The sequence below is a fragment of the Rhododendron vialii genome, chromosome 3a (assembly GCF_030253575.1).
Source record: "Rhododendron vialii isolate Sample 1 chromosome 3a, ASM3025357v1".
Lineage (NCBI taxonomy): Eukaryota > Viridiplantae > Streptophyta > Magnoliopsida > Ericales > Ericaceae > Rhododendron > Rhododendron vialii.
This window is the reverse complement of record NC_080559.1, coordinates 24,733,601-24,753,705: the sequence shown is the minus strand read 5'-3', so window position 1 is coordinate 24,753,705 and position 20,105 is coordinate 24,733,601. Positions and strand designations below refer to the sequence as shown.

Below are 20,105 nucleotides of genomic sequence, written 5' to 3'. Positions count from 1 at the left end.
ATATACGATTAAACAAATTGCACTCAAAACAAGAACAAATCCACTAGACCTTGTTTAATTATTCATTGTTTTTTTAAAGGGGAAAAATCATGTTTGGTGATTTTTTTAAATGTTTAGCTTACAGAATTATTATTTTGTATTTCTAGATTAGAAAGAATATATAAGAAAAGTAACAAAATTGGCTCATTTCAAAACAGGTCAACGAACGAATGATAATTAAGAAAATACTTCGTATTATTGTATTTACGTCTAGAAATGCCTCTCTTAGGTTACCGAACTGTCATCTTTCGAAGAAGGAAATATAAATGACTAAACTGTGAGATTAACGTGTTAGTATTAAATATAAATTAGTTCAACAGTGAGGCACGTGTACTGGCTCGTGCTACCGCTGCTATGCACGTGTACCTTAATTTTTTGTAGAAGACCTTCTTTTTTTTTTCTTTTTTTCTTTTTTTTTTTGTGATTTCTCTTAATTTTTTGTAGAAGACCTTTTTTTTTTTCTTTTTTTCTTTTTTTTTTTGTGATTTCAGTTTTTGTGGCTTTTGCCGTCTCTCATATGTGAGCATTGTTAAGTTGTCACTGTCTACCACAAAATTGAAAATGCCCCTGTCCCCCTCTATTTAATTAATCTATCTAATGTAACGAGTAATTACTAATTATTTAGTGGTTTGTGATCGTGCCCCAACATCCTTCCTCACTGCTCATTCACAAAAATGTGTGGTGAGAAATAGTGTTGGGCACCACGTGGCGGTGCTTTAGAAACACCCAATAATTTTCCCTAGTAATATAACCTCTTCAAAGGCCTCAACCTACCTATCTCCCGTTTTATATATATATATATATATATATATATAAATCTTCAGGTAAGGATTTTAAAATGAGGACCTTATAGCGGACCTTTCCATTTCTTGCCTTTCCCGATCGGATTTTGATGATCCGAACCGCTCAATGTGTTCAGAACGTGATTTTAAGAGTACCCGCGAGAAATCGGCAAAAAAAATGACCGGAAAAGGCTTGATTTGAGCAGTTTTTATTTGAACCATTCGGTAAAAAACAAACAAAAACTGCTCAGATGAAGCCCTTCTCGGTCTTTTTTTTTGGCTAATTCCTCGCGAGAACCCTTAAAATCACGTTCTGAACACATTGAGCGGCTCGGATCATCGAAATTCGATTGGAAAAGGGACGTCCGCATTTTATTAAAATAAGAAGGTCCTTATAAGAAGGGGACTCATATATATATATATATACACACTGTAATTTTCAAATAAGAAAGTCCTTATTTTAGTTAAAATAATGACCTCTCCATTCCTCCCATTTCCCGTTCGAATTTCGATGATCCGAGCCATTCAATGTGTTCAGAACGTGATTTTAAGAGTACCCGTGAGGAATCAGCAAAAAAAAATGACCAGGAAGGGCTTCATCCGAGCAGTTTTTATTTGAACCGTTCGATAAAAAATGAACAAAAACTACTCGGATGAAGCCTTTCCGGTCATTTTTTTTGCTAATTTCTCGCAGATACCCTTAAAATCACGTTATGAACACATTGAGCGGCTTGGATCATCAAAATTCTATCGGGAAAGGGAGGTCGTTATTTTATTAAGTTAAGGTGATCCTTAGGAGAAATGGACTCTATATATATATATATATATATATATATATATAAAAGTATTGTCCCGTTTCCCTCCTTTATCAATTTTTTTTTTAAAACATGGAAGTGTAAGAGAGTAATTTCATTTTTCACCTCCATTAGGCAATTGCTGACTAGGGTGGGGTATGAGGACCCTCCTAAACACACACACACGCCCAAAGGGAAAATGATGGCCAATGACGTGTTTTAATAATTACTACCCGCCAAAGATATTTTCAGCATCAACAAATTTCTTAGTATGTCCTTGGCGGGTATTAATTATCAAAACACGTCCTAGGCCGTCATTTTTCCTAACCCAAACTCCCGATATGGAAGTCAACCCAGATCATAGGCCCAAGAGTAGGAGGACAAGACCTCATTATTGTATTTACGTTTAAAAAATGCTTATCAGTATAATTTTGTTATTAATTATACAAACCGTTAATTTATGGTACACATGCAGGAGGACTAAGCATGAAACATGAATTTTATATTTAAAGCTTTTTTTTTGTTTTTTATATGTAAAGCTTCGAATATATAACATTGGTGTTGAATGATAGCTGACCTCTTGATTATGGGTAATTAACAATTGATTATGTATTAAACATGTACAAAATATTGGATCATTAATTGACTTCAATACCAATGACATGCAGGTAAGAGAATGTTTATATATTGATGAGACCTTACTTTTCAAACCGTACAAAAGTATAATAATCAATATATACTACCAGGACCGGCTAGGGGTAAGCTCGGGCAATCCCCCACCAAGGGGCAACAAAAAAAAAGAATTATATGCATACAAAAAAAAAAATTATAAATCCAGCAAAAAAAATATATTTAGGGGCATCATCCAAAAAATTTTGTACAAATTTGTTTAAAAAAGTAAATATGTATGGTTTCCACCTACTTTAAAAAATTATGATACTTGAGAAAATTAGGTGGGCAAAGAGAGGTTTTCTATACCTGGGGTAAATAACAGATAAAAAAAATTAGGAGAGAAAATTAGGAGGGCTATCAAATAAGAAGAAAAAAGAAAAGGGACGCTAGAGCCAAAATAAGGAAAAGGGACGCTATAGCCAAAACGAGAAGGGACGGGTGATGTAATTCAAGCTAAATGGACAATATAATATTGATTTTGTTCTTTTTTTTGTTGTTGTTGCGTGTATGTCTTTTATTTTTATTTTTTATACTTAACACTAGTGGGCAACGAACCCTGTTATTCGCAATAAAGATTTGCAGAGAACCACGTAAGGAAAAACGTGTTTGGGCCCATTCCAAGTTTCACAAAAATCTAGAAAAATATCCATAAATTTTTGAATATTATTTTATGGGGCCTTGTAAAAAATCAGCTCCAATAGACATTAGTAGGTATTACTTTTGGATTCATATGGTGAATTGAACAGTTTCGGCCCAACGAATCAAAAAGTAATACTTACCGAAATCCGCTTGAGCTGATTTTTTACAGGGCCCATAAAATAATATCTAAATTTTTTTTGATGTTTTTCTAGAATTTTGTGAGATCCGGAATGGGCCCAAATGCATTTTTTCTTGCGTGGTTCTTCACAAATCTTTCTTGCGATTACAATTTTCGAGTGGGCAACCAAGTGGAAGGTCGGGCTTGGGCAACCCAAATGTCGGGGCCGGCACTGTATACTACTGTGTTTCATTCTGGGTTTTAAAAAAAAAGCTTAGCGAAAAAGAAAAAAAAACTAAGTACTAAAAGAAGAACTTCTCACCTTTCAAGTGGTGTAAACTTGAAAGGGGTGCTGATAAAAAAAAATAAAAAAATTGAAAGGGTTCAAAACTTGGTGGTTGGGCTTGTATCCGGGGGCGCGTGCAAATTTGTGGTTTATTACATCGGAGTTCTTTTGTAGACGGCACGAATTGTCTCAAGAGAGCGATAATGGTCGTCCTCAATTTTCACCGCCTTTTCTATAATCTTGTTCGGGTAATTAATTAATAATAACCGCATCCAAATGTGTTATGAAAACATGCATGACAATTTGGTTGTGTATGGAGAATCATATATATTTTAGATAGTATATTACAATTGAGACTATATATCATGCATTATTTTTAAAATGTGAAAAATTATAAGGGTAAAGTTTTAATATATAAAGTTACATTCATCAACGTATACATGTTTACATCTACTTTTGATTAACCTCGTAATTTAATTGTTTCTTTTTGAGTAGGAAATAAAAAAAATATACGTCCCATATAATTTTAGTCCTTGACCTCACAAACTAAAAATTCTGGCTCAAGTCCCTGACCTTGAGAGTTCATTGATTCCTATTCTATCACCTGTAAAGAAACAGTTGACTGCAAATCTAACCCAAATTCCATGTAAATGTGTTGGTGACACTACAAATCAAATCAAATCAAAGCGAACGTGTACTCGATTCCGTAATATTGGCAAAAATGAGACAGAGAATTCGACATAACATAATTGTCGATACTGAAAAGATGGAAGTTGTAAAACAAATAATGGTTTGAAAAAGAGAGGAGTTGAGAAATACATGTGCACGCAAGTGGGCCTCGGAGCTTAGTTTAGCAGTTGCCAGATGGTAGTTTTAATGACAACATACATATGCAGAGGCGTATCCCAGAATTTGAGACATTTGTTACCTACAAAAACTTCGGCAGAAAACGATGTACGATTAAAAAATCTCACTCAAAACAAGAACAAATCCAATCGGCCTGGTTTATTGATTGACTTTTGGAGGGGGAAAAAATCATGTTTGGTGATTTTTTTACATATTTAGCTTAAAGAATTAATTTTTTTTAATTTTTAGATGATTGGGCTGTGATGGTTTCGGCAAGGTTAACAAACGATCAATGAAAAAATGACAAGCAAACATTATTGTATTTACGTCTGAAAAATGCTTCTCTTATTATAATCTTCAAAACTCTCTCAATGCATTTCATTTTCTATTGTAATGATTTCATTTTTTATCTTGACGGTACTAATTTTTCTTTGCCATTCACAAAGAAACAAAAAAAAAAAATATATTGCTTCTCTTAGGTTACCAAGCTGTTCTCTTTTCGCCAATAAAAAAAAAAAAAAAAACTTGTTATCTTTTCAAGAAGGAAATACAAATGGTTAAATTGTGAGATTAGTGTGTCAAAATTAAAAACATATATCAGTTCAAAGTATTGAAGAAACCAACATTACGGTGATCAGGCGCGTCACACTTGTGCCAGTGGCTCGCCCCACCGCCGCTATCCGCGTGGTTTCAGTTTTTTTTTTATAGGCAACAAGATTTTATTAGAACTCGACAAATGGTACATCGAGACGAGACCAAATACAGATCATAAAAATTGAGGTACCGTAAGAGGCCTACAAAAATAAAGAAAATACATTCAATGAAAATTGAATGAGCCTGACGGCAAGACGGCCCAAAACATGTGGTTTCAGTTTGTGTGGGTTTTGCCGTCTCTCAGATGTGAGAATTGCTTAGTTGTCACTATCTACCACAAAATGGAAAATAAACCCCTCTATCTAATTAATCTATCAAATATAACCTCCTCAAATAAAAGGCCTCAACCTACCTATCCCTCGATTCCTATATAAGTATTATCCCGTTTTCCTCCTTCGTACTCACCAACTCCTACCCATTACTCCTCTCTCTCCTTTACTTCCCCAAAATGGCTATTCCAACATTCGCTATAGTCCCTCTTCTACTTTCGCTCTTCTTCTTCAATTTAAGCTTTCGCGGCCCGAATGCGGTTTATGTAACCGGGTTGCAATATGGTCGTGCAACTTTCTATGGAGGGGATGACGCATCAGGCACAATGGGCAAGTTGAAAGAGAAGACAACTATGCATTAATATTCTATATTCTAGTTCTAAAGAGAAAAAGAATAAAAAATAACTACATATATAACGAATACTGGAAAATTGGCCAACCATTTCGAACTGTGTTTTTTTTTTTTTTGCTCGGCAAAAGAAATTTATTAATTTTTAAATATATGCATGGGCAGTTTATCATATGCTATTGCATTGCATTCTCCGAACTTGTCCCTTAATGAAAGGGGTGATATATATAATCCACTTCTTACCCCCTAACTTTTTGAGTTTGGGTTAATAAGTGACTTATTGATCCTTGAAAATTACGAGCTGTGATATTTTTGGTCTCTGGATTTCTCCTAATTAAATGATGATTGGATTTTGGTATTAATTGCAGGAGGAGCTTGTGGATATGGAAACTTGTATACCCAAGGCTATGGAACCAACACTGCAGCACTGAGCACTCCTCTGTTCGACAATGGGCTAACCTGTGGGGCATGCTTTCAGATCCAATGTATCAATGACCCACAATGGTGCATCTCTGGGTCCATTACTGTCACTGCTACAAACGTTTGCCCTCCAGGTTCTGAAGGTGGGTGGTGCGACCCTCCACAACAACACTTTGATATGTCTGTGCCTGCTTTCAAACAAATTGCCCAATTGGTTGCTGGTGTTGTCCCGATATCTTTTCAAAGGTAAACAATACTATAATCTAATTAGCCCCGCAAACATGTCATTTAGTGTATTGTTCAATCATTAACTGCAAGATTTAATGGGCTTACAAATTTGCAATTTACGTAAGCTTTAATCGAGCTGATCAAGAATCACGTTTAAGAAACTTTTCATTGTTCTTTGTAAAAAAATTATTATTTTATCCCTTCGAGGGTTTCTTAACAATGCTAATCTTATGAGACCAATTCTCTAAGAAATTTTCGTTTGCCCCAAACATCATCCCTATCACAAGAACAAAGCCATTGAATACTCGAAATTTTCCTTTTGAGAAAAAAGAAAGATCTGGTTGTGAACTCGGGTAGGATCCAGCACTTCCCCAAAAAGAAAAATAAATGAATCCTGATTTGTTATCTGTAATTGGCAGAGTGCCGTGTGCTAAGACAGGAGGCATAAGGTTTACAATCAACGGCAACCCTTGGTGGAACTTGGTTTTGATCACCAACGTGGCATGTGCCGGAGATGTCCAATCAGCATCAATCATGGGGCCCAACACGGGGTGGCAAACCATGACACAAAGCTGGGGGCAAAACTGGCAGAGTAGCTACTACCTAATTGGCCAAAGCTTCTCCATTCAAGTCACCACCAGTGACGGAAGGACCGTAACCTCCTACAACGTGGCACCTTCTAACTGGGCGTTCGGACAAACTTTCGAGGGTGGTCAGTTCTCATGTTAGTATTGCAAATGGGAATCGATTTTTAAGGGCTTGGATCAAGTAGGTTTGGGAGTTGGACTCATTGAAGTCGTTGAAATACAAAATGTAATACTATCATCGGGGAGCAAAAAAATAAATAAATAACTGCTAATAAGCCAATAAAAAAGGGTGGAGTTCGGAAATAGTCGTGTGAGGTTAATTGTTTGGAAAATCCTTCAAGTGCGGTTAATATTTTGGTCTACCAAAGCAAAATGAAAGAGAACGTGTTATCCCCATGCACTTGCATTCAAATGGCCTATCACCTATTTTCTCGACAAAAAGCCGCTGAATGGTGCATATTACAATATATGCAGTCCGCAATCAAAGCGATGAATTGAACGTTTTCTATATGGCCCAAAACACTTTGCCGCAAGGATTTGAAAATCAGAGCCGTCGTTATTTCCTCTTGGTTCGTTAACGCTTAGCTCGTCATGCCCTACATGGCCAGAATGGATAACCTTTTTATGTTCCAAAGATGCTGATGAGAAAGATATATAAGCCATGTTCATTACGTCCCTTGTGGCCACATAATGGACAATATATCTTTTGTATCGAAAGAATTTGCCTTCCAGCGCACAACAAAAATGGACAGCCCATAAGGGTCGTCCAAAATGCTGTCAAGGAAAATTCAGAACAGATAGCCCGTGGGAGTACTCCCAAAAAATCGCCTTCAAGGCCCAACTAAAACGGACAACCTTCGAGGGTCCTCCGAAATATTGACAGCCCATGTGGGTCTTCCACAAAAGATCTCTCATAAGCCTGGACAGCCTGCAAGGGTCCTCCAAAACTGCCATCAAGGCTTACTCAAAACGAACGACCTGCAAAGGTTCTTGATTACGTACAACTGATGTTGAGTCCTCCAAAAACCCAATCAAAGGCCAAAGTTGGAAGGTCCAGCCCGAGAGGGTTGTCTTTAAAGCACTTGAAATTTATCGCCTAATATGGGGTTCCAACCTAAGTCACATAATGCATGTGCACGTAATGATTCGACTCTCTCCGAAGTCGGGTACTTGCTCAGGATTGCAAAATTCTTCTCCAAGGGGCTGAAGTATGGAAGTGTGCATGTGGGGAGAGATGCAAATCTAGCAGCACATGAGTTTGCAAAGTGTGGATACATGTGAATTCAAAGTGGATGATGAAATTTGCTGAACCTGTGCTGGAGAATATATTGATGGTGGTGGTTTGTGCACTTTGTTACATGTGATTTTCTAGGTTGTAGTTACAGTGGAAAATGAAAATCATGTCTGCAAGTTGGTATATCCATTATTCGTATAATGGAAGGGGTAAAAAACACATGAATATTACTAGTATTACTTACCCAGGTTCATCTCTTAGTTAGATCCCATATGTGGAAAGTCAGCATTTTCGACCAGGCAAAAGGTTATTTTGTTAAGAAAGGGATACGAAATCTATACCTGAGCTAAAAAGCAGATCAGAAATAGGATTGTACTCACGATCACTACAGTTACTCACTGCAAACAGGAATTTCGTTGATCTTAAAAAGGTCTAGGGAACTGAGCTAAGTAAGTTTAATGATGAGCTTGTATAGTATCATTGATAGAATCAGGAGAAACCAAGAGAAATAATCCAATTCAACGTAGAGTGAAAGGAACAGGTTAACCTCGAGAAAAAAACCCAATTCAACGTCGAGTGAAAGGACCGAGTAATCCCGCTTCAGTCTGCTGAAGAAATGTCTGCAACTCATGTAATACAATCCAACTTTTAAACTGCTTTCGGGGAAAACTCATGAATTGTCACATGGCGACTGTCCTACAGATTCTGCTAATAACACTCTCATCCACTAAATTGTAGTAGTTCCGAACACGTTGGCAGATCTGACCAGCAAAGAGGTCAACATGTTCTTGATATTTGTTGTACAGTGCAGGGACTGTGATGGATAAAATGATTCCTGTAACCAATTTAAATGGCAGAAATGTTAGAAAACACTTGTATCCCATCATGGGTTTTAAATAAAGGCCGTTACACCCCGTTATAGGACCGTTACACCCCGTTATAGGACCGTTACACCCCGTTACACTTGCTAGTCCTTGAAAAAAATTCACGAGTGCGGTATCTGAATCCCATTACACATTGACCGATACTCCCGATATCCGTTACTCGTGACCGTACTGTGATTTAAAACCATGCTTGTATGCCTCATTAGATTGAACTGCATGGCTCCTATCCAGTGACTTAGTTCAAAACTCACACACTGCCATTTAGGAGTGCACTACACAAGTTTAACGTTGAATTCCTAAAATACGAGGAGATTTTAGACTGTTTACAGCCTATATGGGTTTCATTGAACGTGGTCCACGAGAACTAAAACCGCCAGGAAGGGGGTGTGGCAAAACTAATGCTTGGATAAACTTTTTCTGGCCAAGTGACTAAATGCCCTCCTCGCGATAAGTAATAAGTTTTCTGTCCTAGTCCCTAGAGTGTCCCTCGGCCCATAAGTCCTGACACGGTTAAATCCTAGCTCTTCCAAGAGTGGTATCTCAATTTTTTTTTTTATCGGCAAAGAATGGTATCTCATTTATGACTCGTCCCCACACAAGGGGGACTTCTTCGCCTCCCACTGCCTAATCACATGTACCAATCAAACACAGCCTTGTGTATTAGTACGATCACCCTAAATGCAGCAAGGTTCAGCATGTAGAAAATGGAGACATAGACCAAATTTTATGGCAATAAATCTGCAGGTCCACCCCGTCTCATGGCAATAGACAATAAAGCTAAGTAGCCAAGTAGGCAGCTTTTTAGGCACCATGAGTCCGAAATGAATACTGTTAAAGCATCCAACTTCAAACCAATTGGCAAGGAGTGGAGAGGCCGTCCAGACTCATATACTAGTTTTGGAGGAGATAATTAACTGATGTGGGACAAACTCCAACAAATACTAGGGAATGATTATGCATACCTATATATGCAAGCGTAAAGAAAGAGATCAAGTAGGCAATTCCAGACAAGAGCCATAGACAAACCACCACCTGCCAATTTCAAAAAAAGTTTGGTGAGGCAATTTCGTATGAATGCTTGTTTACCAATATCAGTGAGCAATGGTATAAACTCAAAGAGAAGGAAGTTTTTAATGAAACCGAAGATAAGGATAATAAAGACATCCTCTGAACTGTAAACATCTGTTTGAATTCTAGACAAACCACCATCCGCCTTGTGTTCTCTGCTCACTATAGGCGTTAGAGTTCTCTCATCTTATAGAGGTGGCTTTCACTAACCTTGAAGAAAAGTCTGAAATCTTTGCCAAAAGTTATATTATGAGCCGTTAGCAGAGCATGATTAACTTTAAGGCGAAATGATGCAGCCGCATTATTAACCATTTCTTCTGACAAGACAAGCTTAGGTAACTTCTGGAGCTTTCTGTGCAAAGAGAAGACAACAATAATAAATGGTTTCTGCCCGAGATTAGTTAGGAAATGGATTCAAAAAATTGTAGAGGCTGAAAGAGTCTACTCGTGTCTGAAAACAGCGAAGTTGGCCTGAAGAAACAGCAGTACAATCAAGAACAACATGACATCCGAACAAAGTGATAAGAACGATAATCCGGAACGCTCAACAAGGAGCCATGCTATAGTCGCAACAACGATGATGCCACATGAAACATGCCATCGCTTCCACAGTATAATATCAGCCACTAAGTTCCACAATATAATATCAGCAGCTAAGAACAAAGCAAACCAAGGATCAGTCAAACAGGATCCAGCAAACAGAACATTAGTTTTAGCTAGTGATCCATGCCAGAGAAAACCAACACAGAGTGGGAAAAGATCCCCCGAGCATCATAATAAGATGAATATATGGCCAAACAAATAGTATAACCACAGAATACATGAACAAGAATAATCAACCTCACATTTACTTCTGCTGGGGAAACAAATGCTTGCGATTTGAAAACAATAACTACTTATGAACTTCAACATGCCAATTCCGTTTGCAAGGAATGAAGCTTGTAATGGCTGGAAAAACCGGCCTAATGGACTCATTGTGTTTGAAAGCTGGGTCATCAGGAAGGTACCACTTTGTTTGTGTTTGTGTAGGCAAGACTAGTCTTACCTATATAACATAGGAATTACTCTATCCGTTCATTATTGTTGGTTCCTTTTGGGAGTTTCAATTTTTTAAGGCGACATATTATGATTACACCTACTTTCAAATTTAATGACATCATTTTCATCATTACCCCTATAGTAAACATTTATGTCCACTTACTACGGATACTTTAGGAATTTCGTGAAATTTCTACTTCCACCTCTAGAGAAGTTAATGGACTAGCAATTAGGAAAGGAGGTAGTGAATAAGTTGTAAATGGGTATGTGAGTAGAGTTAAAACAACTTGGTAAAATGCCAAAACTTGTTAATTTGTGTGAACGACATGCTAAAAATGCCTACGTTTTTTCCACAAATTGCTACCAGAAACATGGCCTAAACAATCAAATGCTTTGAACAATTTATGTGTCATACAATAAAATCACGAGTCTTACCTTTACCAGATGTTGAGGAACTGACACCCGAACTGTTTCTTCCGTCCCCATCTCCATCCCCCTCAATGTTACAAAGATCTTCCCTATCATCCATCCAAGTCACTGCCACCAACGCAAACAATCATAAAAACCTCAAATTTCCAAACAGAATTCCAAGATGTTGAAAAAAAATCATCAGTTTTTCGCACAAACCTCGACGATCAAGCGGACGTAAACCCCGGAGAAACTCGAAGCTACAATCGAAAAATTCTGATCTCTCTTCCTTGGAACGGCCGAACAAAGTTTGACGTTTTCTCGAGAGTCGATATAACGGCCACTAAAATGACGTCGTTGCGGCCTTCGGTTTGGAGTTGGTTGACAAGAGACTTGCTTGTAGTAGTTGGATTTATTGAGGGCATTTGCTCTCTCACGCTCCCGAGAGCGCGTGGCCTGAACGCTTTCCATTTGTTTGTTTTTCACTTTTCGATTTCGGGTTACCGGCGCAGAATGGGGGAAGGAAAGAGGAAGAAGCCAACTGTGGATATTTTTCTTCTCCGCTCAGGTTTGGCATGTCTTGCTCTCTGGCTCCCAATCCACGAGTTCTAGAGGATTTGAATTGTCTTGTCTGGTATGTGTTTTGAAGACCCTTTCATGCTTGCGCTCCAACTAACGAATCCGCGTGCGAATTATATAACTTAGGTACACCCTGGCGTAATAGCATACCTTGAGGTTTCTGACAAATACAGGAACCCTAGCTTATGAATTTCATCAGTTTTCGGGCCTTTAGGGGAGCAAAATCCAACAAATTCATTGCTAGGGTTTTATAGTATTTGTCTAATTTCGGAAACGCTATGTCCCTCTCTCTGGTGAATGTTTCTATGCCTAAACTCGATTTAGCTACAAAAGATGCAAGCTGTGCATTGCATTTTTCGAAGTACATATAGTGAGAATTTACACTACGTACACATTTATCTGTATATCTGCATTGCATTTTCAGGAGAGATCAGTGAAATTTACACTATATACGCACATATATCTGAACATTCGAAGTTCTTTTGTGTGTGTGTGTGTGTATATGTATATATACACGTGAAATTATACAATAGTCCGGGATATATGCACATATATCTGAACATTCAAAGTTCTTTTGTAGTTAGAACTGGCTACTACTGTCGTAGATTGTTGCCCTAAATTAGTAATGATATATACTTCGAATACACATATACACATAGCATAGGTACCTAATTATATTTTATCTGTTTCTGGGGCTTATGAAGTTCAATCAATGAATCTCTTCATGTGTAAATTGCGTAGGTATGAATTGTCTGTGTGTTCTTGTTTACATTGCATACTATTTGTTGGAAGCCATAGTGATCAGACCTAAACTGTACTTTGAGTGGCTGAAATGTGCTGTCTGTACTTGTGATTTTCTTTTAAATTTCTCCTTTTGGTCTTAGGCTAAGTTTGTTCGGACTGAGAATATTTTCCTTATTTTTTTGTGTAAGGCTGCACATAGCTTGAGGAGCATTGATGTATGCTAAAATTTTGAATTTTGAGTTTTGCTTTCGATTTGTGTTCTTCTAAAAAATAGCTGGAAGAAGTAAATTGCAGAGTAATTTCTCCGATTGGAGTTACATCTGTTCGTATTGTCATGTAATTTTTGCCTTTCTTGTGAAACTCAGGCTTTTTATGGGTTTATTGTTAGGTTGAATCAAAGGTGGTGTGATTCAGTAAGGAGAAGATTAGTTCGAGCCAGATGTTTCAGTGGTTTTGCCAGTGAAAATTGTGATCTTCTTCTTCTTTTCACATTTTCTGAGTAAATTTAGATTAGTGCTATAGGACACATTGATGAAAAACTAATACTAAACCGTTGTTTGGGGAAGCTATTTAACCAGTTATGAACAACAACAGAAGTTCTCACTAAGATTAATTTAGTACATTCCTTGACGATTGCAAAGATATACCATATGATTTATCTGTGTCAATTTCGAGAATAACCTAAACATTCCGCTAAGAATTGGCTGTTGGCGCAACCGTCTAACAGGTACTACACAGCCCTGTCAATGATTTCTCTTAGTGTAAAAAGTACTGCATTCTTCGCTCCCTGTATGAAACATGAACAAAGATTTGCATGTGTGAATAGCATGATGGCATCTTTGAACTAAGGGGATTCACATAACCAAGTGGGGAAGAAAAGTTACGACTACGAAGAAACGGGCGAAGATATGTTGCCCATACGTTCACGTTCAAATCACAAAGAGGCATGGGTCTTGAATGAAGTTTTATACTTCCCTATCTTTCCAGCATTAATGTAAGTCCTAAAACATCTTTCTTCCATATTTGTTCCTCATAAATTTGTTTTGTGAGCTTGATGCACCCACAATTGTACTTGCATGTTGTCAGTTGCAAGAAATATGTATTATTGACATTGTTCCCGGATCTTAATGGCGTAGATATATGCAATCCATTAACTTTCTTGGTTAAGGATACTTACACCATTCTTATTATATAATACCACCTCATCTTGCATTACAGGGAGATTAGCTTGCTGACAATGGATTCACCTCATGGCAAAGGAGATTGCTAGCCTATCTGAGCTTATACAACACGAAATTAATCTAACGAACTCGATGTATTCGCATATCAATTTAGTAAATTGGCTTCCAAATCATTTGTCTGAGCTTGTGTGGTCTGTGTCAGTTCCTTGGCCCTCTTAGCTTGATGCATCCAGTCAGTGTGAACCAGAGTGTACACCATCAAGCACATGCATGAAGCTTGTGCTGCAGCAAGCCCATACCACAGCCCAATAAAACCCATCTGGAACTTGAAGCCCAAGAGAGCTGCAATTGGCAAACCAATAATGTAAAAGGACCCAAAATTTATATAACAACCCATCTTGGGCCGCGCAGAGCCTATTAGGATCCCGCATGCTGCTGTCTGGGGGCAGTTCCCTAACTCACAAAGTCCTAATATAGGAAGAGCACTTGATGTCAAAGAAAGAGTACATGGGTCACCTGTATAAAGTTTTCCCCATAAATCTTTCACCCCAATGGTGAAAGCAAAAGCTATAAATCCCCATAGAACTGCAATTATGAGTCCAACGAAGGTTGTCTGTTGAGCCTGTGCAGGCTGATCAGCGCCCAACTCATGTCCAACAAGTGTTGACAAGCCTGAGCTCAACGAAGAAGGAAATGCATATAGCAAGCTTGTTGTTTGTATGAGGATGCCCATTGCGGCCACATTTGCCTGTGGTTTGCTAAGCAATCCACACATTATCAACATTATCTCGTACCACCACCATTCCAGGCACACAGATAACACACTAGGCCCTGCAAGTGCAAGCAACGGCTGCCAGCCTTCAGAGTGTGTGTTTGTTAGAACCCCATCCCATGGTTTTAGCACTGTTTCCGATAGGACAAGGTAAACTAGCAAACCTGCATTTGTATTTAAGGAATTCAAGGCTGAGGCTAGAGCAACTCCCTTGACCCCTAAATTCAAGTATATGACAAGAAAGTAGTTTATTGGGAGGTGGAGGATCATGGCACATGTGGCAGATAGGGTTAGTGGTCTATTTATATTTTGAGTCCTTAAGAAAGTTCTTAAGGGATGGAGATGAGCTTGGGCAAGCAATTCAGGAATGGAATAGGTGATATAGACCTTTGCCACTGCCGTGATGCTTTCATCCTGTCCTAACCATAGAAGGATGGGCTCCATCTTTAACCACAACAGAGAGATTGGAATGGAAACGAGTAAGAGGAGACAGAGAGTCTTTCTGTACGTTTGACTGAGAATTACCCACTTCTTGGCTCCAAAAGCTTGACAGCATATTGGTTCCATCCCTGTGGCGACACCTTTGAGGACCGAGTAACCAGTGATGTTTGCAAATGAAATTGAGAGTGAGCCGGCAGCTAACTCAGTATCACCTAGATATCCCAAGAAGAGCATAGAGATGATGGACTTGGAGTAAAAAAGAAGGCTTGTTATTAGTATGGGCGATGCTATTTTCCCAAGTGATGTTAACTCCTCTCCGACCTGCAATTGAATCATTCATCAGGCTGTAAATACAAATAATAGAAAAATTGGTTGACAGAAGCACATGCAAAGTGGAACTGGAAATTGTAATTGCTTCATGAACATATGGAAACTGAGTTACCATGATGCTTAGGAACAATTTGGACACACAAGAAGATATGGCTGGCAGGAATTCCGTCTCCCAGAGGGTAAGAGGAACACACTTATCAGAGTTTGGGAAGTAGGATTACAATTTTTCTTATTTATTCCTATCTTCTAATCTGCTGCATTTATGGACAGAAAATCTGCTAGATCTCAAAGCGAGCGCTTAAAGGTTTTATAGATCTACACTTGGAGGCTTAAAAGCACATCCCACGAAACCAACAATCAACCGTAGCTAAAAAGTCAAAGTACCGAGGAGGCAGAAAACGTGTATCATTAATGCTATCATTACAGAAGGTTTTATGGGATGGCCAAACACATTAAACGTGACACAGTGCCGTGCGATTATCGTATACTAACCTGGTGACAATAAGTGATTTTGGATTTTTCCGGTAAGTTCCATGAATTCTCCTTGCTTTCCTTTCTTTCAAATAAACAAGTCTCCTTTTACATCATTGCCATCCATAACGTAATTGGTAATAAAATCAAATATCACAAAATGAGATAATCACTTCAGGTAGAAGTTCCACACTGATGTTTACTGGCTACTATATACAGGTGATAGTTGGAGTTGCAGACACAACTGAAATAGAATATTGTGGCTTAAAAGCAGAAAGGAAAGTGTATTATCCTCTATATTGAATATGTTTTCCGTGAAACTTTCCACAACTTGCCATTTATTTCTTGCCCTCTAAAGGTTGTCTAACAATTTTAGGAACTCAATGAAACCAAATCTATGCAGGTAAAAATGAACATACCTTTTTCTGCTATTCAATGGATGGTGGTGCAGTAAAAAATTTGCACTTGTGAATGGAGGATAAAGTTCCACACCAGGTAAAAGCTAATCAACTATTTTGATTAGTTTACCGAAGCCATGAATTGGGGTATCTGTTCTCTTTGATCGTGGAGCTTTATTCTGGATGTCACGTGACAGTTGTGATGATATGTGCCCATCTCTAGGATTTATTTGTTTTAGACTTTTAGTGCCCACCTGTCGACTTTCGGAATGAATGTATGATCAACCTCATGAGATTTACGGACCTTGCCATAATTCTGGTCTTGGAGAGATGGCAATGATTTATGATTGGCAGGAGTGGAAGTAATAATTTCCAAAGCACTTTTATTGTTGATTTCAAAAAAAATTGGCTACAAATGAAGCTTTTTCATTCTGTTTGTTTTTGTCGTTCAAAAAAATTATGTTTATTTTTGGAGATGGGATTGTTATTCTGCCCATTGCTCTACAAGTTCCGTTTCCTCTATGTTATGTCGCATCACACCAACTCCACATAGCTAGCCAGTGCAAGTGCGGAGGAATCTTCAAATCTGTGACAGGTAGCTCCAAGAAGCAGTATCGGATTTGTTAAAAACTGCTGAGAGCAGATTCAATTCTTCTCTTTAATTGTGAAGCAAAAAATGTTGTGTTGTTTAGAGCAACACACTGGTTTTCACATATAATGTTCTCTGTGTTGTTTAGAGCAACACACTGGGTTTCTTATTCAAGACAGCACAAGAGGTTTCTAGGTATGAAGAATTTTGCTCATCTGATGCTTGATTGAAACCACAGCCAACATTTGATAGTGGTGGGAGCACTGACCCAAATTTTGGCTTTATGTTTCTCCCTTATTTGGAACTTTGCCTATAAAACATCAAACATTCTATTGGGATTATAAGTGGTGGGACATCGTTGGTGTGTCTGAACCATAGAAATTTCTATGTTTCTTGTTTTCGATGCGTATGCACTGCTTTACATAGTTGCACTTTTTTTGGTTAACGCACGAGGTCACTCTAAATTAGGTTAACTGACTAAATGTCTCTTGTAAATGCAGTATCAATTCGCATTTTGGAACTTCAGAGATGGATGCAAATCCTTGACTGATTTCACAAGAAGCCCCCAGGGACGCAAAAGAATAGTTTCAGTTGGAGTACGGTGGGGTGTACTATAGCTGCATCAAATCCACTGTGGTTTAACTTGTTCCATCTAGCTTGCTTTATTCAGCTGGTGGTCAACTGTGATTAGTAGTGATTAGGTACTTGATATGTTAATGTGGTGAGATTCAAAGACGGTTTGTTCTTTACCCCGTCCTCTTGTTTCTTATGTATGATCCAATTAGTGGCCAAATTTTTCATGTCAAGTTAGAAGCTAGAGAGACACGAAAAACAAATCCTTGTCTTGCCTCCCTCTTCAGCAGTTAATTCAGGTAGCAACTTCCTCTTGCTTTTGCTCTATCATCGCTAACTTTACCGCCAACCACAATCACAGTCTCATTGCATACTGCCTGGGATTCAAATAGAGAGCACATTGGGATATTGTCTTGAAAAAGTTTTTTCTTTTTCTTTTTTGGATAAATCATGGTTCGTTTGCTTATGGTACCCTCAACTAGTCTCCAAATCCCACTGTCCACTAGCCAGGAGTCCAATTTAAGTTGGGACAAAGTCTCATGTGGGACTGGCCCATAAGAGTTGGGGTTTTCTTGATAATGTTATGGAAGTTGTTTCCATTTTCTCATATGTATATGCTCTCAGTTTTATCGTAGGCATCGATAATGTTTAAGCAACAGCCTTAATGTGTCCAATTCTTGGTTGTCATCGTCAAGGAACAGTAAGGTTGTTAGGTTGTTGGTATCGGTCCATGTCTATGGAGTTTGGAATGTAGCAGGAAACAATACAGACTGAAGCATAGTGGAAACAATAACTAACTGTTTTGTTGGGAATGAAATGACAAAATTTTGTGGTATCAAAATCAGCAAAATTTCCCAACGACTGATCCCTCCAAAACTAGCACATTCCACCCAAAACAAGCTGCGTAAGGTTTTGCTTGAAATGGCCCCACGGCGTTGTCCCATCTGTGTACTCACGGGAAGATTATTACTTGTTCCTGAAGCACCACTACGTGGTGCCCCAAGAAACACCCGTGTTCACAAGACAGATCATCTGGACACCCTAATGTCTACTGTCACATTCAGAAGGTCAAACTATCCCTCGTACTAAACCAGAAGGCATAACCAAATTATTTTTCATTTTCCACCAGCTGGGTGGGTTTTCAAAATTGGCGTGGGTCTCTATGTTGTTTGTGAAATCAGTCTTTGATATTGAAGTGTTTTTTTTGGGGGGTGATTTTCACACTCTGTGGATTGTTAACCGCACTCCCAACGGAAGTGCAAAATCAATGTAGGGTTGATCTTCGCACTCTCCAAATTGTTAACTTTGGGAGATTTTTGTACTTCCCTTGGGATTGCAGTTAACAATTTGAAGAGTGCGAAAAACACTCCCTTTTTTTAATCGTCCTTTGATATTGTATATTGCAATTGACTTGTTTAAACTACTTGATTGATTTCCCTTTCAAAAATGGATAATAAAAAATTAAAAAAAACTAGTACTTGATTCCGAATCTGGTGATGCTCCGTATCTAGGGCAGCGGTTAGGGTTTTGAAAAAATTAAACACGAACCATGTGATAGATACAATTGAAGCAGCAACTAGTCCAACCCAAAATGATCAATGGATTGCGTGAAGTTTCTAAAGCAGAATCTCTTCCCCAACCAGTGATCGAAGATATCAAATTGTCATTGTTTTATTTTCCATGTGTTTTCATTAGCAAATTGGACCGATGTAATTTTAAATGGAATATTGTTTTTGTTTGGCTTATTAATATATGTGGGCGATGTTTTTCCGACTCGAACCAACCGGATGGCAATGGTACGTTATAGATTGGAGGACTCCAACTAACGAGTCTAAGTCGCACTGCCCTGTACCACGTTCAGTACTCTCAATCCTTAGAGCATCTTCGGTCAATAATGTCAAATTTGACATCCTGACATGTCAAGTGAAAGAATTTGGCATGTGATCGAAACAACTCTAACCAAAATGCCAAATGTTTATGATTCATTTAACATCCCCTCTCTTATGTCAAATTTTTCATGTGATGTCAAAAATTTCTTATTACTTTACTCCAAAACTTCCTAAAATAATACAATATATTATTTGATACATATTTTAGATGGAGTGGGCACTTTGAAAATGTCAAATTGTCACATAAATCTTTAAAAAGTTTGACCTCCTCAAATATGAAGCCAAATTGGAGATGCTTAACATCACTTCATGATCATTTAGAAAATCTATATATCTGCTTGTAGGTAGACAAATTTAAGTAGTGCTTCGACTAGCACTAGACTGCAACAGCTTCTCGTGCCACTTGATCGGAAACCTAATTCGTCGTTGGAGCCCCTGATCTGCAAAACAGACAAGATGTCAATGCACCTTTGCCTTTCGTGGCAAAGGCCCTCCGATGCCTTTGTTAGTATCTCGTACTAAAAAAACCCTAATTATCAGTAGGAAAATATCGAATATTGCAATGTATTGCGTACCTTTTGCCTCTAGGTTTACCTCTTATTTATAGATTTGTGTATGCTTGCTGGCCAAGCATCCGTTTTGCCCTAGGATTCCTAACTCGTATAGGAAACCCAGGATATCAAGGATTCTCGTTTCCTTTATCAATTTATTTAGAAAAGAGTCCTCTTCGGATTCTTTTCCTTATAGAGCCGAACATCCCATACTCGTTGGGTATCTTTCTCAGATCCTATATTCTTGGGATCTCATTCCTTAACGGAATACC

General features: G+C 38.2%; 3 protein-coding genes and 1 long non-coding RNA gene across 7 annotated transcripts; 2 read left to right on the top strand and 2 right to left on the bottom strand.

Moving 5' to 3' along the window:
• The first annotated feature begins 5,278 nt into the window (after positions 1 to 5,278).
• LOC131321251 (expansin-A4-like) lies at positions 5,279 to 8,238 on the top strand. The gene is made up of 3 exons (XM_058352255.1): positions 5,279 to 5,429; positions 5,784 to 6,114; positions 6,516 to 8,238. The coding sequence occupies exons 1-3, from the start codon at positions 5,279 to 5,281 to the stop codon at positions 6,823 to 6,825; spliced, it is 792 nt and encodes a 263-aa protein (XP_058208238.1). The 3' UTR covers positions 6,826 to 8,238.
• Positions 8,239 to 8,367: 129 nt separating this feature from the next.
• On the bottom strand, positions 8,368 to 11,693 carry LOC131320635 (reticulon-like protein B16). Of its 3 annotated transcripts, none has more exons than XM_058351387.1 (6): positions 11,535 to 11,693; positions 11,343 to 11,444; positions 10,315 to 10,522; positions 10,080 to 10,221; positions 9,764 to 9,833; positions 8,368 to 8,752 (listed from the first exon to the last, which is right to left on the bottom strand). In XM_058351387.1, the coding sequence occupies exons 2-6, from the start codon at positions 11,434 to 11,436 to the stop codon at positions 8,598 to 8,600; spliced, it is 669 nt and encodes a 222-aa protein (XP_058207370.1). In that variant the 5' UTR covers positions 11,437 to 11,444; positions 11,535 to 11,693; the 3' UTR covers positions 8,368 to 8,597. The 3 variants fall into 3 exon arrangements, with proteins under 3 accessions (XP_058207370.1, XP_058207372.1, XP_058207373.1); XM_058351389.1 differs by having other exon boundaries at positions 10,315 to 10,495; XM_058351390.1 differs by having other exon boundaries at positions 10,315 to 10,495; positions 11,349 to 11,444.
• Positions 11,694 to 11,817: 124 nt separating this feature from the next.
• Positions 11,818 to 17,703, top strand: LOC131320636 (uncharacterized). Of its 2 annotated transcripts, XR_009198315.1 has the most exons (3): positions 12,571 to 13,632; positions 15,487 to 15,541; positions 15,633 to 17,314. It is a non-coding gene; the product is annotated as an uncharacterized LOC131320636 (long non-coding RNA). The 2 variants fall into 2 exon arrangements; XR_009198314.1 differs by lacking the exons at positions 15,487 to 15,541; positions 15,633 to 17,314 and adding an exon at positions 17,321 to 17,703 and having other exon boundaries at positions 11,818 to 13,632.
• On the bottom strand, positions 13,759 to 15,476 carry LOC131320633 (protein DETOXIFICATION 53-like). The gene has a single exon (XM_058351385.1). It carries the CDS (start codon positions 15,366 to 15,368, stop codon positions 13,965 to 13,967), a length of 1,404 nt encoding a protein of 467 aa, XP_058207368.1. The 5' UTR covers positions 15,369 to 15,476; the 3' UTR covers positions 13,759 to 13,964.
• Positions 17,704 to 20,105: the final 2,402 nt, after the last annotated feature.

Bases quoted from the DNA above. Each gene is read 5' to 3' on its own strand.
- LOC131320635 (XM_058351387.1), bottom strand. From the start codon at position 11,436: ATGGATGATAGGGAAGATCTTTGTAACATTGAGGGGGATGGAGATGGG. The intron at 10,523-11,342 runs GTAAGACTCGTG...CTTTGTTCTTAG, and splicing joins TTCCTCAACATCTGGTAAAG to CTGCTGATATTATATTGTGG. The intron at 10,222-10,314 runs GTAGACTCTTTC...CTCTTTGCACAG, and splicing joins TTCGCTGTTTTCAGACACGA to AAAGCTCCAGAAGTTACCTA.
- LOC131320633 (XM_058351385.1), bottom strand. From the start codon at position 15,368: ATGATTCAATTGCAGGTCGGAGAGGAGTTAACATCACTTGGGAAAATA.
- LOC131321251 (XM_058352255.1), top strand. From the start codon at position 5,279: ATGGCTATTCCAACATTCGCTATAGTCCCTCTTCTACTTTCGCTCTTC. The intron at 5,430-5,783 runs GCAAGTTGAAAG...ATTTCTCCTAAT, and splicing joins TGACGCATCAGGCACAATGG to TAAATGATGATTGGATTTTG. The intron at 6,115-6,515 runs GTAAACAATACT...TGTAATTGGCAG, and splicing joins GTCCCGATATCTTTTCAAAG to AGTGCCGTGTGCTAAGACAG.